This window comes from Thamnophis sirtalis, unplaced genomic scaffold (genome assembly GCF_051295495.1).
Source record: "Thamnophis sirtalis isolate CommonGarterSnake01/CBP01778 unplaced genomic scaffold, rThaSir2_p1.2 scaffold_1, whole genome shotgun sequence".
Taxonomy (NCBI): domain Eukaryota; kingdom Metazoa; phylum Chordata; class Lepidosauria; order Squamata; family Natricidae; genus Thamnophis; species Thamnophis sirtalis.
This window is the reverse complement of record NW_028261381.1, coordinates 2,429,087-2,446,991: the sequence shown is the minus strand read 5'-3', so window position 1 is coordinate 2,446,991 and position 17,905 is coordinate 2,429,087. Positions and strand designations below refer to the sequence as shown.

At 43.0% G+C, this 17,905-nt stretch overlaps 1 protein-coding gene across 1 annotated transcript in view; it reads right to left on the bottom strand.

Annotated features, from left to right (window-relative positions):
* ACADL (acyl-CoA dehydrogenase long chain) overlaps positions 1–17,217 on the bottom strand; it is a 32,347-nt gene extending 15,130 nt beyond the window's left edge. Inside the window, exons 1-4 of the mRNA XM_087706442.1 lie at positions 16,931–17,217; positions 10,010–10,171; positions 4,099–4,236; positions 1,011–1,175 (exon numbers count right to left, since the gene is read on the bottom strand). Coding sequence (XP_087562568.1) covers positions 1,011–1,175; positions 4,099–4,236; positions 10,010–10,171; positions 16,931–17,013 — 548 coding nt within the window. The 5' untranslated portion in view covers positions 17,014–17,217. The remainder of the gene's footprint in view (positions 1–1,010; positions 1,176–4,098; positions 4,237–10,009; positions 10,172–16,930) is intronic.
* Between the last annotated feature and the right edge of the window lie 688 nt (positions 17,218–17,905).

Below are 17,905 nucleotides of genomic sequence, written 5' to 3'. Positions count from 1 at the left end.
GGTGCTAGTCGTCACTTATAAAGCCCTACATGGCATCGGACCTGGGTACCTGAGAGACCGCCTCCTGCCAATTACCTCCCATAGACCAATCAGATCGCACAGACTAGGCCTCCTCCGGATCCCATCTGCCAGCCAATGTCGGCGGGCGACTCCCCGGGGGAGGGCCTTCTCTGTTGCAGCTCCAGCCCTCTGGAAAGAGCTCCCCGTGGAGATCCGGACCCTTACTACCCTCCCGGACTTCCACAAAGCCACTAAGATTTGGCTGCTCCGGCAGGCTGGGGGACTGTTGAAATAGCCAGCCCCACGGTAACTGTGAATGTTGTGTATTTTAAATTGTTGTTATTTGTCTATTTATCCCCTTCCCTTGTTTATTGGAAGCCGCCCGGAGTCCTTCGGGAGTGGGCGGCATACAAGACCAATAAAATACAAATAAATAATACAAACAGTGGAACTTAAGGAAGTTGGTCCAATTGTTTTACATTTTTGACTGTTCAGAGGGTTTTAGGGCTGGAAATGACATATATTGCATTGGTTTAACACACCCATCTCCAGCATAATTTTGCAATTTTGTGCCAGGTATTTTACCAGTTTTGTTGCAAAATTTGGGAGTCTATCCTTGGCTCGTTCGCAAGCTTTGGGAGGTTTAAAGGAGATAAATAGAAGTATAGTTCCACATATTTTGGGTATTTTTGCATTTATAATCCATCACTTTATAATCTTGGGTTGGTTGCTCTGGGGATTGAAATGTGGTAGTGGGGAGAAGCACCAACAACCTATCACATGTGCCCTCTGCTAGGCAAATCTATTAGGAATCTTATTAATGCTCATAGGTCTAAAACAGTGTTTCTCAACCTTGGCAACTTGAAGATGTCCGGACTTCAACTCCCAGAATTCCCCAGCCAGCATTCGCTGGCTGGGGAATTCTGGGAGTTGAAGTCCAGACATCTTCAAGTTGCCAAGGTTGAGAAACACTGGTCTAAAATGTATGCATTCTTAAAGAACGTGCTTACCTTCCAGCTCCAGGTTCTGTCATAGCTATCGCACCAATACATCTGCCTGCTGCCATTTCTGGAATGAACCTTTCAATCTGCTCTTTTGAGCCATAGTTTGCTATATAAGGCATGACGATGTCAGAATGAAGACTAAATCCTGGGCCTGTACAATTAGCATACATCCTGGAAAGAAAAGAATTTAAAAAAAACCAAAGATTTGTGCCTGAATTTACTTCGACTACAAAGAAGAATATTATTATTGAACTAGCCCTACAATGTCATATTTTAGATCAGCTTTTTTCCAACCTTTCGCCCCGGAGGAACCCTTGAAATAAGGTTTAGATCTTAGGAAAACCTTTGCATAAAAAATTGCAAAAAGTACAAAACGATACAATCGCTTCTAATCTATACAATGAGTATAGATAGCAGCAAACTGTCTGTCAGCCTCTGCTGCTTTTCGGCTGCCATTGAAACGGGGAGGGGAGCATGGTATTTCGGAGGGGAATCATTATGTACTGGAGGATTGTTATTAGGAGCTGCGCATGTGGAAGAAGAGCCAAGGTGGCGCAGTGGTTAAATGCAGCACTGCAGGCTACTGCTAGATCAGCAGGTCAGCGGTTCAAATCTCACCGGCTCAGGGTTGACTCAGCCTTCCATCCTTCCGAGGTGGGTAAAATGAGGACCCGGATTGTTGTTGGGGGCAATATGCTGACTCTGTAAACCGCTTAGAGAGGCCTGAAAGGCCTATGAAGCGGTATATAAGTCTACTGCTATTGCTATTGCTAAAGAAGGGAGTTTCCCGCCAAGGCCAACTGTCCAGCATTCCACCCTGATGATGCTTTTTGAAGACATCTCCCATCTGACGGTTGGGTGAATTATTATTGGACTATGAAATGGGTTGCCAAGGGGAGGGGATTGAATTACACATGATACCTATCGCTTTCGCGCCAATTTACTCAGACTCAGCTTTGCTTTGCTACTCATCGTTTGTAATTAGTAAAAGTACACTTAATTCTAAGCATGGAGTTGAGTGGTTTCTTTCCTGATTATTAAATGAAGGAACACCTGACACTGTCAGGGCCGGCATGGCAGCTGAATCATAGTGCATATAAATCCCCACCACTACAAGTCTAGCATTGCCTACTAGCAATGCAGTGCAAAGTTCAGAAACGGCATTTATTTATTTTCAATTGCAATATGTTGCCTCTCATAGAATCCTGAGAAAAGCTGGTTTTGTTAGTTACATTTTGGAGGGTTCCATAAAACAAGAGATTCATGTCGCTCATTCAAAAACATTCCTATTACGGAGTTTAGTGGTTTCATAATTATACTATATCACCAACATAACATTTCACTTCGTGCCCCTCTCCATGAATTTTGATCCTGTTTATCCGCTTATCTTTTTAGATCTTATTGGATAAGACTTTCAGTGCAATTGCAAATAATAAAAGGGAGAATGAACATCCATACCTTGAGCCTTTGCAAATTGAAAGCCTTGTGGAAAGTGTTCCATTCACTGTGATCTTTGCCGTTTTGTGTTGCTCAGGTTTTGCATTCTATTCCAAGATTCTTTTTGTACTAAGCCTCTAGTAAAATAGTCTATTCTTCAACATATAAGCCACCATGGCTTGATTCACACTTACACTAACTTAAATAGCAATAGCAGTTAGACTTATATACCGCTTCCTAGGGCTTTCAGCCCTCTCTAAGCGGTTTACAGAGTCAGCATATCGCCCCCACAGTCTGGGTCCTCATTTCACCCACCTCAGAAGGATGGAAGGCTGAGTCAACCTTGAGCCGGTGAGATTTGAACCGCCGAACTGCAGCTAACAGTCAGCTGAAGTGGCCTGCAGTACTGCACTCTAACCACTGCGCCACCTCGGCTCTCAGACCAAATATGTTATGCACAAATACTTTCCAGCTAAAGAACAAATGTTTGGATGAATTTAGTGAGGGAAATATCTTCAGCTAGGTTTATTATTATTATTTTTTAAGGATTTAAGATTGCAAGGAAAAGAATGAAAAATCTAGTTTGCTTTGGCTTGGAAACGAAAGGAAAACAAACACGCAGTGTTGATTATGCCCATCCAGTCTTTCTCATCCAATAACCCTCGCTTTTGTTCATTAAACCAACCTACTTATCTTTCTCTGAAACTCATACTTCTTGCCTCTATCTCTATAATGCAAAATGATGTCCCCTTCTAGTTTTTGCCGCCAGCAGACCAATATGGATTGCAAAAGGGAGAATATTGTGGAGTGATGAATGAAGGAGTTCAGCTGGATAGGGCAGAACGAAAGGTGTGATGCCAAAAGAAAAGGAGAGGGATGTTTGCTCTGTGATCACTTCGGGATCTTGCATTTGCATGTGACGTAGGAAGATAATCCTGATCCAAGAAAAAGAGAGATGAAAGGCAACAGCAGCAACAGAGGTCTGTGTAAAGTGGCAACAGTGACTATAGCTGAGAAGAACGTGGAGGAACGCTCTTAAAATAGTAATGAATTTATCACCATGAAAATTCCTATCCAACTTACTCAGTTTTGCCTAAATCCAAAATATGTCTTTGTTGTCAATGAATTATGTCACCACGAAGACCAAATTTTAAGATATAGCCGTCAGAGGAAATAAGGAGGAAAAAGCAGTACCGTATTTTTCGGAGTATAAGACGCACCGGACTATAAGATGCACGAAGATTTTGAAGAGGCACATTTTTAAAAAAAAAGTTTTTGTACTCTGCAGATCTCCCAAAAATGACCTGTTTTTCGCAAAAACGGCCCCGTTTTTTTTAATCAAAAAAAAGGGCATGCATAGCCTTTACGAGGCTTATAGAGTGCTTCTGGAGGCTCGGCAAAATTGAGCAAAAAAATTGCCCCCTTTTTTTTGCTCATTTCTGTTCTCCCCAGCCCCCAGGATCACTCTGGAAGCCTCCTAAAGGCTATGCATGGCCATTTTGGCAAAGGGGGCTGGGTTTCGGGAGGCCAAAAATACTGTCTTCAGTGCATAAGACGCACCCAGATTGCCACCCTCTTTTTTTTTGCGTCTTATAGTCTTGGAAAATACGGTAATTGCAGGAAAAAAATTTGTAAAGGAAAGAAAAGAAAAACTCACTGCTCTTCCCAAACGATTGCTGAAGAGAGAAGATCCCCTCCGATGCCTCCTTTTTCTTCTGATATATTGATACCAAGCAAACCCTGCTGTCCGGCTTTTTCCCACAGCTCTCTGCTTACTTGACCAGCTTTTTCCCATCTACAAAAAAAAAGAAAAGAAAAAAAGTAAAATCACAGAAATATAAATTTACTTATTTATTTATTTGTCAACAAGTACAAGGAAACAAGTATGAAAACACATGGAAAAAAATGGCACAAATAAATGGATATAAATAAGCCAAACATAGCCATAAATGGTTCCACCACAAAACCGCGGTAGACTAAAGCGCGCTCGACGAAAGCGCGTACATGACGTCATCACAGTGCGACGAAAACAGCACGCTGTGAGCGGTAAACTTAAAATTAACGCGTAAATCTAAACCTAACCCCCCCAAACCTAACCCTAAACCTAACCCTAAACCTAACCCTAAACCTAACCCTTAACCTAACGCTAAACCTAACGCTAACCCTTAACCTAACCCTAAACCTAACCCTAACGCTTAACGTAACCCTAAACCTAACCCTAACCCTTAACCTAACCCTAACTCTAAACCTAACCCTTACCTTTACGTGAATCGGCTTGCTTTAAAAGCGCTTTTTAAAGTGCCCTTTTTTCTCTGCGGTCGTATTTGTCGCGCTGATGATGATGTCACGTACGCGCTTTCGTCGGTCGCGCTTTAGTGGACTGCAGTTTTGTTGTGCCACGGCCATAAACACATAAAACGAGGACATATAAATGGGGACAGTAGGACAGGGATGATAGTCGTGCTGGTGCGTTTACGCACGCCCCCCTCCCCTCTACGGACCTCTTAAGAAATGCGTAAGGTCCACGGTAGACAGTTTAAGGTTAAAGGTATGGGGGTTAAATTGGTGCATAATAATTTATTTATTAAAAATGCAAGCTTGATTATTTTGGGGGAAAGATATTTAGAATACAGCATACATAAAAAAGACTGCATACATTGGACAGGTTTACCCATTGAGTTAAATCAAGTTTATACCATTATTCGTTAAATTCACAGTAACGTTCTTAAAGCAAAAAATTAAGCCAGAATAGGTAATTTCATTTTGTGTTTACCAAAACCAAATAACTTTAATCATTAAGTTTGACATTTTAAATCAGCTGAACAACTTCCGAAGACAAACTATACCATCAATTATATTAGGTTAATTGTACATACACATACATACACATACCCTATTTTTCGAAGTATAAGACGCACCTTTTTCCTCCAGAAAAGAGGGTGATAATCTGTGTGCGTCTTATACACTGAATACAGCATTTTTGGCCAACCGAAACTCCGTCCGCATTGCAAAAATGGACGTGCAGAGGATTTGGAAGGCTAGCAAAGTGCTCCTAGGGGGTGGGCAAAAATGAGCAAAAAATGGGCTGTTTTTGCTTGTTTTTGCCCCCCCCCCCAGCCCGCAGGAGCACTCTACAAGCCTCCCAAAGCCTCTGCATACCTATTTTTTTGCAAACAAATGGCCCGTTTTTTTCTCATCCCCCCCCCAGCCCTCAGGAGTACTCTACAAGACTCCCAAAGCTCTGCTTCTTTTGCAAAAAATGGGCCATTTTTGCTCATTTTTGCCCCACCCCCCAGGAGCACTCTACAAGCCTCCCAAAGACTCTGCATGCCCCCCCCTTTTTTTAAAAAAAAATGAGGTGTGCAGAGGGTTTGGGAGGCCTGCAGAGTACAAAAACTTTTTTTAAAAAATTACCTCTTCAAAATCATGGTGCGTCTTATACTCCGGTGCTTCTTATAGTCCGCAAAAATACGGTAGTTTTTGCTTAACGACCACTCATTCAGACATCATTCAAACATATGACAGCATCTGAAGGTAGACCCAGAAGCAATGGATGGAAATAATCAAGGAGGAAACGAAGCTACAGCTGAGGAGAAATTTCCTGACAGAATAATTAATCAGTGGAACAACCTGCCTCCAGAAGCTGTGGATGCTCTAACACTGGAGGTTTTGAAGAAGAGATTGAGGAACCATTTGTCTGAAACAGTATGGAATCTCCTGCTTGAGCAGAAGGTTGGACTAGAAGACCTCTAAGGTCCTTTCCAACTCTTGTTATTCTGTTCTATTCTGTTTATGTGATCATAATTTGCAACTTTCCCACAAACAAACTGGCAAGAAGTCAGAAATCTTCACTTAATAACCTGCACAGTCCTTGTATTGTATTGTATTGTATTTGGTTTATTTGTATGCCGCCCTTCTCCAGGAGGGACTCAGGGTGGCGAACAACTCAGTGGGGAAAGGGAACATTAACACAATACACATAATTAAAATACACGAAAATCACACAGTCATACCAGTCAAGAGGGGAGGGGAACTCATCAACCCCAGGCCTGCCGGCACAGCCAGGTTTTGACGGCTTTCCGGAAGGCCTGGAGAGAGGTGAGGGTCCGGATCTCCGCGGGGAGTTCATTCCAAAGGGCCGGAGCTGCTACAGAGAAGGCCCTCCCCCGGGTGGTAGCCAGGTGGCATTGGCTGGTGGACGGAACCCGGAGGAGGCTGACCCTGTGAGATCTAACGGGTCTTTGGGAGGTAATTGGCAGCAGGCGGTCTCTCAAGTACCCAAGTCCTTGGGTGGCACTAGCACTAGAATCAGACTTAATAGCAATAGCAATAGCAGTTAGACTTATATACCGCTTCCTAGGGCTTTCAGCCCTCTCTAAGCGGTTTACAGAGTCAGCATATCACCCCCACAGTCTGGGTCCTCATTTCACCCACCTCGGAAGGATGGAAGGCTGAGTCAACCTTGAGCCGGTGAGATTTGAACCGCTGAACTGCAGATAGCAGTCAGCTGAAGTGGCCTGCAGTACTGCACCCTAACCACCGCGCCACCTCGGCTCTTATTAAGACTTATATACTGCTTGATAGTGCTCCACGGCACTCTCGGGATGCTGTATAATATCAGCATATTGCCCCCCAACAATCTGACTCTTCATTGTACCGACCTTGGAAGAATGGAAGGCTGAGTCAACCTTGAGTCCTGTCAGGATCAAACTCCAGGCTGTCGGCAGAGTTTGCTTGCAATACTGTATTCTAACCACTGCGCAGCAGGGCTATTGAACAATGGAAACTTAGGACTGCTGGGATTGCCGTAGCTAAGCACTGCAGTCATGTGATATTGCATTTTATGACCACATCAGTTAGCGTAGAAATTCTAGCCCTAATTCAGTGTTTCTCAACCTTGGCCACTTGAAGATGTCCGGACTTCAACTCCCAGAATTCCCCAGCCAGCGAATGCTGGGAGTTGAAGTCCGGACATCTTCAAGTGGCCAAGGTTGAGAAACACTGCCTTAATTATTGCCAAACAAAGGCTACCTCTAATATAAAGAGGTGATGTAAAAGATAGTAGATTTTTAAATTCATCCACTACGATGAACTCTACGTTTGGCTTAGCAGAAACAGCAGTTTGGAGCTAAAGTACATCTCAGTGTCTTAAATCACTGGAATGCACAAAAAAATCTTCCACAAATCAGGCCTCACCTCCAGCTGAGCGAGAAATCAATGAAAACAAGATGAGGAAAATCTGCTGGAATTATTTCAACTATTTTTTTTATCAGCATTGCCCACAGGAGCCATGATAGAAAAGGTTTCTAGAATTCCTGCTGAGCAATCACTGGAGAAGCAGAATGTGTTTTTGTGCACCGTTTATCTTTCAATCCATATTGAAAAACAGTTGGTAAGAAGCACAATCTTGATCCAGTATATAAAGACATAAAAAGTAATAGGGAAGCAGATGCCTAATCAGTACTTTTGGACTTTTACCCAAAAGCATGTTCCACTGTGTAAACTGGACTCTATTCCCAGATAAGAATATTGCAAGGAGGAGGAGAAGAAAGAGAGTAGGAGTAGGGGAGAGGTAAGGGAAGGAAGAAGGGGATGGAGAGGAGGAAGGAAGGAAGTGGGGAAGGAAGGGAAGGAGAAAAGAAAAGAAAGAGAAAAGGAGGAGAGGTAGGGGAAGAAGAAAGAGGTAAGGAGAGGTGGGTGGGAGGGAGAGAAAGAGAAGGAGAGAGGGTAGGAAGGAGAAAACAGAGGGTAGGAGTAGGGGAGAAGTAAGGGAAGGAAGAAGGGGAAGGAGAGGAGGAAGGAAGGAAGTAGAGAAGGAAGGGAGGGAGAAAAGAAAAGAAAGAGAAAACAAGGTGGTGTGTTAGCAGGTGCAAAGGATGGTAAACAAAGCATTCCAAACTATACCTTATAACCTTCCAAATGGGATAATAATAATATAAGAATGGCAAAGAAAAAGAATAATTATGTGAATGTATATCTATAATCTCTATGTAAGAGAATAAATGACAGTAAAAATATAAAGCATAATATAGGTAAATAATATTTGGTCATAAGCAGCTAAGTATAAATAAATAAAGAATTGTACATAAAATGGATAACGAACAAGGAGATTATGAACGCAAGATAGAAATGTATAGTAGGGAAAACACTAACTGCAAAGAAACCGATTCGGAACTGCTGTATGATATACGATGGAACTTATTGTTCCTATGTTGTTTTTAAGTTATGTGTTTGTTTCTGTTGATGTGCTTATGTGTTTAAAATAAAAATTTATAATTAAAAAAAAAGAATATTGCAATTTTTATAAGGTCATCTTCGTTAGTAAATAAGATAAGGTGTCATTTATTAAAGCCAACAATAGTGCGAACTATTTTTTTATTTAAAAAAACAACAATACAGCAATAGTTTAGATGTCTGCTGAGATACATAAATAGTTAATTCAGTGAGGCTCATGTAGTTGAGATTAGTTAATTTGCCTTATATCATCGAATTAAATCTGATGCAGCCTTAAATGGCAGTGTATTTTCCATTCCACCCGTTTGTATATGTGGTAAAGGAGGAGTGGAAGATAATTCACATGTACTATTACACTGCGAGCTACACAGAGCTTGTAGGTCTGCACATAGTCTCCCCTTATTAGAGAGATTGCCAGGGAGGGCAGACAATGTTTATCTAGGCTTCCTCCTCCAGGACAATAACCCGGCTGCCACGTCTGCAGTGGCCAAGTTCTGTGCTGCTGTAATGTCCATAAGAAAAAAATTGGCTACAGAAATATAGTACCATCTTGTACCAATTATCTGGACATACCTTTAACAATCTTTGGACCATTATGTTATTATCCACTTTTTAATGTCAATCAATTATATTTTAATGTTAGTATTTTTAATATAGTGTAAAGACAAATGTATATTGCTGGTCTTTGACCGTAATAAAGATCTTACTTACTTACTCCCCCATTTTCAAGACAGCAGACATAATGCGATGTAATTGGGTCGACAGCACCTGGATGTATGCATGGAGGAAAAATCTTTTCTTTCAGAGAAAACCACTAGTAGCTCTAAAGGGTTCCACCACAAATCCGCGAAGCCCTTATCCGCGGAGACATAAGCGTGAAGACTAATTCGCGCCGTTCGAAACGCTAAGGAAAAACGCGACCCTACTGCGATGACATAATCACGGAGGGCAAATCCGCGCATTCCCAAGCACTCAGCATCCTAAACCTAACCCTAACCCTAAACCTAACCCTAAAACAAACCCCTAAACCTAATCCTAACCCTTACCTTAATTTAAATCCGCTTTCTGCCGCCGCGCTGTTTTAAACCGCCCTTCTGTCGCGGCGGTGATGACGTTGCGGTGATGATGTCGTGGTTTTAGCGACGCGATTTTATCACCGCTATTTTGACGAGCGTGGTTTTGTCGTGCCACGGCTCTAAAGCTGTTATTAACCCTATAGAAGTGCTTACCTTAGTTATTGTTAGTTATAGTTCTCCACCACGGCAAGCAGCATAAAATTATTTCAAACATGAGAGAGAGAAAATGAGAAACGGGATTTTGTGCATTTCACTTACTCTCCATGATACGGTACCACAGCTTCCTGGAAGAATTTTCTTACACTTTGCCGTAAGATGTCATGGTCCGAAGTAAATATCTTTCGAATTCCTATGTCCATTAATGTTTTGGCTGAGGAGGGTTCCAGGCGTGTTGAATCATTATTTTCGCTCTGAAGGTTGCTTTAAAAAATAAAATTAAACATACCACTTAAAAAGTCACGGTTTTGTTTAAATTCTGTCTATTAAATTTATGTGTACTTTCAAACGATAAACATTTTGAACTTTACTTTTGTGGGTTTTTTTTTTTTTAATGTTTCAAGGTTTTTAATCTTTCAGTTGTTTTTATCTTTATGTTTTTGGTACTACCAAAAAAATGTTCCAAGCTATGATTGACAAACCAGTTCCTTTCCAACTTTCCTCCACCACCTACCACAGGACAAAAGTAGAACCTTGCACAACAATTTTTTAAAAAAAAGGACTGACAAAGTTTTAAGATAGTAGTGGAGCTGAACATTAATAGATATAAGCCATATTTTATCATCATATGACTACACTATTTAGGGCAGTGGTAGTCAACTTTTTTTACTTACCGCCAGGGGTGGGTTTCTCGCCCCGTTCCAACCGGTTCGGTTGGAACGGGGCCAGCGGCGTCCTCGTGCACGCGCGCGGTGCACGCATGCGTACTAGTGTCTGCATGATGCTCCAGCTGCTCCTGGACTATCGCGCAGGCACTATATGCGTCCTGCGCATGCGTGGAAGCGCAGAACTCGTCAAAACCGGGTAAGGACTGCGGGCGGGCGGGCACGCCCTTCGCCGTTCCTGGAAGTTACTTACTTCCGGGTTCGGCGACCAACCGGTTCGCAGGGACCGCCGCGAACCGGTTGAAACCCACCCCTGCTTACCGCCCACTAATGGATCTTTCTTGATGGAAAAATTTCCTTACCGCCCACCAGTTTTTGCGCAAGTGCAGAACATGAGCATATTTCTTTTTTTCAGACCTGGGTTCTGAATTTGTTTCACAATTTAACAACTACTTTTACTCTTACGTTTTGATCTGCACTCCACACTTTTTCCCCTCCTCTTTTCCCTTTTATTACAAACACCAAAAACAATGCTGTATTAGGTGCCAATTTTTATTAAGTGTCACCATCAAAACAAAATTCCTTTTCCTGCCTTCTTCTTCTTTACCTTTCTTATAGTATTTCACTATATCAAGGATCTCTTTTTCCCTTTTTTTATTTTCTCCTTCTCCTTCCTTTACTTATTTCTTTCTTTTATTTTACAAGATAACAAAACTTAATTTATGAGCCAGACTAAACACTGCTTACTCTCCTCCTTTATTTTATCCCCTTTTCTCCATTTTTCTTCCCTTTTTTTGTTATTTTTTTTTAATCTTTTCCTTTTTATCTCCTTTTTTTTTACCTTCCTTAGGGCAACGTACAAAAGTAAGGCTGATCTAGTTAGCCCACTTATTATTATTAGCCAACATCAACTCTCTCCTGCCTATAACTTTTCTTTCTCCTATTTTGCAACTGCTCTGCTCTGCGTCTCCCTGTTCCTGCTGTCAGTTTCCACTCCTCCCCTTCCTCTTCCCACGTGTTTGCTTGTTTGCGTGCGTGCGCACTTCGGTTTATTGATGTCTGCGCTCGCGCCTGCCCACTCGCTCAAAAGGAGGTTTTAACGTCCGATGTCCCTACCGCCCACCTGGAATCCCGAAACGCCCACTAGTGGGCGGCAGAGACCAGGTTGACAACCCATGATTTAGGGTGTTCGAACAGGAGAACCCAAATTAACTTAAACTGTACAGAAGACTTTGCTACTTTTCATTTTTTTTAAAAAACAAACAAACATTTGAGTTATTCACATATGCAGCGACATGGAGTGGTCTGTACGGAAGATTATATCCTAATAAAAGTTGTAGTTAGTCCTCAGTAACAACAGTTATTTAGCTACAGACATTCAGCAAAAAAGTAACAGTCGCACAACCAGTCTTTAAATTCTAGCACCCCCACAGTCACACAATCACAATCTGGGCACTTGGCAACCAGCCCACACTTATGGTTACAGTGCTCTGAAGTCGTATGATTGCCGTTTGTGTCCTTCCCTGCCAGCTTCCTACAAGCAAACTCGACACGGAAAAGAACAAGGAAACTTGCAGATGATGTCACGATTTACAACTGCAAAAATTCAGGTCCCAAGATTCATTAACCAAGGACTATCTGTATGTATAAATCACCAGAAGATTCTTTACTGTTTTTCCTTAACAATTTTACCTCTCATAAATCAACACAGCTTGCCCTCTACACCAGAAGGTAATGATGAAAATTCTAGCAAAACGTATAATCTATCTGTCAGGCCTGCAATTATATTCCTTTTAGAATTTTGGCCTGCCACACTTTCTCTTATTTCATTATGCTGTTTCATTAGTGTAGTCGGTGGGAGGGGGGAATAGACAGGAGTAGGATTGTGGAATGTATTGTTTTTCATTCTTTACTAGAAGCCAAGGTCGTCTTTTGTCTCCGCACCAGTACACCTGACAGGAAGAAGCTGGGTGTGGATGCCAGCGTGGAAGAAGAAGATTGGACCATGTGATGGATTGTGGGTGTGGGGACAAGATCATGAACTTTTAACTGGGTGGAATTCTGATGTCATTTCCAGAATTGGGATTAACACAGATGTGCTAAGATGTCTGCTTTATTAAATTGGAACTTTAAGGATCGTTTTGCCTTGGACTCTGATTTAATTCTACATGATACTTGGAACGCTGACACTATCATCATAGCAATAGCAGTTAGACTTATATACCGCTTCAGCCCTCTCTAAGCGGTTTACAGAGTCAGCATATCGCCCCCACAGTCTGGGTCCTCATTTCACCCACCTTGGAAGGATGGAAGGCTGAGTCAACCTTGAATCTTGAGATTTGAACCACTGAACTGCAGATAACAGTCAGCTGAAGTGGCCTGCAGTACTGCATCCTAACCACTGCGCCATCTCAGCTCTCATCATAAATGAGCCCTGATATGGAATAAACCTAATGCAATTTTGATATCTACACTTCTGTTAGAGCTTCTCCACAACAATTAATGTTCATCTTGAGCCCAAATTAATGTTTTTAATATGAAAGTTAATAGAAATGGGAGGAAAAAAATCAGATAGCTTTCAATAGTAGATCAAACACAGAGTCATGATCACTCTCTTAAAAGACATAATCATCCTGAACTGCAGGGATTCCTTTGGTAGCACTGAGAAAACTTGAACAAGCAAAGATTATTTGACATACTGTATTTGGGTGGAGTCTGCAACTGTACCTTAATCTTTCTTTTTCATTACCTCTTATATCTCCACAAGCATCAGTGAATCAACACAACACACCAAATAAATTAAAATTACACAAGCTACGTTTGCGCAACACAGGCTAAACTGTAGTGGCTGCTTTGCAATTTGGTGTGTCATAACAAACTTTTAATTTCAATTTATTTGGTGTGTTATTGTTGATTTTATTTATTCATTATTGATTTTATTGATCGATTGATAAATTTCTATGTCGCTTATCTTGCTGAGGTGAGTCTGGACAGCTTAGAGTTATATAATTAAAATATGATATTAAGCCTTAAAGTAATAAATAAAACCCATGTATTTAAAATTCAGTGAAAACTCAATTAACCAAGATGGAAGGAAGAGAGTAAAGTGGGCATGAGGAGGAGGAGGTAGCATCTGACTAATCCTTTAAGCACCTCCAAGACGCCATTCCCCCCCCAACGGAGCTGCAGACCAACTGGCTGAGCCAGGTCTTCAAGCCTTTCAGAAGATAGAGCCGAGGTGGCACAGTGGTTAAATGCAGCACTGCAGGCTACTTCAGCTGACTGCAGTTCTGCAGTTCGGCGGTTCAAATCACACCGGCTCAAGGTTGACTCAGCCTTCCATCCTTCCGAGGTGGGTGAAATGAGGACCCGGATTGTTGTTGGGGGCAATACGCTGACTCTGTAAACCGCTTAGAGAGGGCTGAAAGCCCTATGAAGCGATATATAAGTCTAACTGCTATTGCTATTGCTATGGAAGGCCAGAAGAGTGGGGGCAGATTGCATCTGGAGGGGCAGGATGTTCCAGAGGGCACATGCCACAGCAAAAGAATCTCTTCTTCTGGAACCCTCTGCCTGAATTTCCTTGACTGACAGGGTTCACAGCATGCCTGTTGTTGCTGGCACAGGTAGGGTGGGCTAATCCCATTGGAATAAACTGGTTCCTCAGACACGCACACACACACACAACAAGTATCTTCCTCTACCTTCAACGTTGTATTGTAGCATGCTGTCTATATTGCTAAAAGAGTTCACTTTTGATTTTTGTGTTTTTTTTCATTTTTGGATGCAATTTTTCCTCCCCAATTTTTCTCTGTTCTTTTCTATCCAATTCCTCTTCGGCTACTACTTCCCCGATCTTGCATTAAAGGATTTCTGGGCCTTCACAAGTTTGCTTGAGTTTTCTATTATTAAAATGGTCGTTGGCTTCAAAGCAATAGGTTCATTCACTAGGTTGCAAAAAACAACGGAAAGCCCTCTCCGAGACATGCCATGTACAGAGAACATTGCATTTCCCAGTATTTATTATTATCTTAATACAGTGTTTCTCAACCTTTGCGACTTTAAGTCCTGTGGACTTCAACTCCCAGAATCCCACAGCCAGCGCACCTGCGCTGGCTGTGGGATTCTGGGAGTCGAAGTCCACAGGACTTAAAGTCGCCAAGGTTGAGAAACACTGTATTAATATGATCATTAATTAGTATTGCTCACGAAGTGTGGATCAAAATAGGACTGTCCACCCACTTCATGAACTTCCACTTTGGCAGCACATTGCATGCCAAGAGTGGCTTCTCCAAACTTCCCAAAGCCTTCTTTCTCCTGTGCCAAGTTCGAATCCTGGCTGCGGGCTTGTCTTGACTGGGGGAACACCCATTCGGAGCAACAACACAAAATTGCTCCAAAATTGTCCATTGGATCATAAAGAGGCCAATTCCAACGGGCCAGCCCTATTCACACACTCCAATTACTACCTAAAAAATTATTATACGGCGCTCACAGCCGGCGACTTCCCCCACTTTTACATAGAGTTTCTTCATGAATATATGAAAGAAGAACAGACTTCATATTGCCACAGTGACCACCAGCTACATAATAAAAAAAATCGGTAGGGATAAAAACAAGCCTTAATCTTCACCACACCCAAATCTTAAGATCCCTTGCAAAATCTGTGCCTGTCAAACAATGAGAACCTCCTGCCAGGTGAATCCCTTTTGGGGCAAATGCTCAGGTTAAGAATGCAAGAATACTGCCCACTATTAATTGACAAGAGGAAGCAAACTTTGGGGTGTCTCTTTGCTGAACCCCAATATAGTCTGCGGAATCTCGCATTCCTCTCTTGCATTTGGTGCATTTGGAGATTGCAATAAACCCCCTCTCTTCTTACTGACTCTTCTTTGCCATTATATATATTTTAGGAAGGAAGGGGGGCAGAGTCAGGTTGTCCCTATAATCGGGGAATTCCTTTTTGGGGCAAATGCTCAGGTTAAGAATGCAAGAATACTGCCCACTATTAATTGACAAGAGGAAGTAAACTTTAGGGTGTCTCTTTGCTGAACCCCAATATAATCTCGCATTCCTCTCTTGCATTCGGTCTGCGTCCACACGTTGCAATAAACCCCCTCTCTTCTTACTGACTCTTGTTTGCCATTATATATATTTTAGGAAGGAAGGGGGGCAGAGTCAGGTTGTCCCTATAATCGGGGAATTCCTTTTTGGGGCAAATGCTCAGGTTACCTGCCCCCCCCCCACTGCAAGAATACTATTAATTGACAAGAGGAAGCAAACTTTGGGGTGCCTCTTTGCTGAACCCCAATATAGTCTGCGGAATCTCGCATTCCTCTCTTGCATTTGGTGCATTTGGAGATTGCAATAAACCCCCTCTCTTCTGACTGACTCTTGTTTGCCATTATATATATTTTAGGAAGGAAGTGGGGACAGAGTCAGGCTTGTCCCTATAATCGGGGAATTCCTTTTGGGGGGCAAATGCTCAGGTTACCTGCCCCCCCCACTGCAAGAATACTATTAATTGACAAGAGGAAGCAAACTTTGGGGTGCCTCTTTGCTGAACCCCAATATAGTCTGCGGAATCTCGCATTCCTCTCTTGCATTTGGTGCATTTGGAGATTGCAATAAACCCCCTCTCTTCTGACTGACTCTTTTTTGGCATTATATATATTTTAGGAAGGAAGTGGGGACAGAGTCAGGCTTGTCCCTATAATCGGGGAATTCCTTTTGGGGGGCAAATGCTCAGGTTACCTGCCCCCCCCACTGCAAGAATACTATTAATTGACAAGAGGAAGTAAACTTTGGGGTGTCTCTTTGCTGAACCCCAATATAGTCTGCGGAATCTTGCATTCCTCTCTTGCATTTGGTGCATTTGGAGATTTCAATAAACCCCCTCTCTTCTGACTGACTCTTTTTTGGCATTATATATATTTTAGGAAGGAAGTGGGGACAGAGTCAGGCTTGTCCCTATAATCGGGGAATTCCTTTTTGGGGCAAATGCTCAGGTTTATCTGCTCCCAGCTGCAAGAATACTATTAATTGACAAGAGGAAGCAAACTTTGGGGTGTCTCTTTGCTGAACCCCAATATAGTCTGCGGAATCTTGCATTCCTCTCTTGCATTTGGTGCATTTGGAGATTGCAATAAACCCCCTCTCTTCTGACTGACTCTTGTTTGGCATTATATATATTTTAGGAAGGAAAGGGGGACAGAGTCAGGCTTGTCCCTATAATCGGGGCAGTCTTAAACGTTGGAAAATGCACTGGGAGGTGAGGCAACTCTTTGGCTTCGAAGGAACTTTTCAGCCCCCCTCCAGCCTTTGGGAAGCTGCTCCCAGGCGACGCGAGAGTCCTTACCGCGCCAGGATCCTCCTCCCTCCGGGAGAGCCAAGGGATCTCCACGCTTGGCTGACCAGCACCTTGCAAAGGGACGCGGCCATGTTGCTTCGGGTTGCTTCCTTGAAGCAATGACGGTCGTTTGGCTCCAAGTCCCGAGCCTGGGAAAGCGGCCCCGGAGAGCCCCCAAACGGGCGAGCGACTCTTTGCAGTTCGAGTTGACCAAAAGGGGGACCGTTTCTCGGAAAGCAACGCGCGCCGCGCAGCGCTAAGCCTTCCCTTCTGCAGCTCCGGGAGTTTCTCTCGGGGTGGGGAATCCGCCCAGCGTAAATAAGGGACGAGTAGTAATACTGCTACGGGGAGTAAAGCGCCTTGGTGGCGCGTTGCTCATTGTTGCTCTGCCCACGCCAAAGCCCAGTTTGCTCAATATAAAGTGCAGCGTTGCAACCGGAGTGTGAGAAGGAAATACTCAGCCACCCAGCGCCAGTTGTTTTCGCAGAGAATCGGAGACCAGAAATAATTGTGTTGCAGAAAATGACAGGCGTTAGACTTCTCAGGAGACAGGAAAAGTTTATTTGGCAGCCAGGTTCAGAAAGGTAGCCCAGGGCTTAGCATTGCAAGTTCTGAACAACCTTCATCATCGAAGCACGCGTTGTTATACATTCAATCCGGGTCCTCATTTCACCCACCTCGGAAGGATGGAAGGCTGAGTCAACCCTGAGCCGGTGAGATTTGAACAGCTGAACTGCAGTCAGCTGAAGTAGCCTGCAGTGCTGCGTTTAACCACTGCGCCACCTCGGCTGAAGCATGCAACATCATTTTGATATTATTTTGGCAACCATATTTTAGTTTGGTATATTGTCTACACCAGAATTCCCCATCGTTTCTGGCCTTGCGGACCGGCGGGGGGGGGGGGAGGAGGGGATGGCATGCACAGCTCCATTTGCAGGAGCACCATCCACACACACCTGCCACTCACACAAATGAAACATGCAT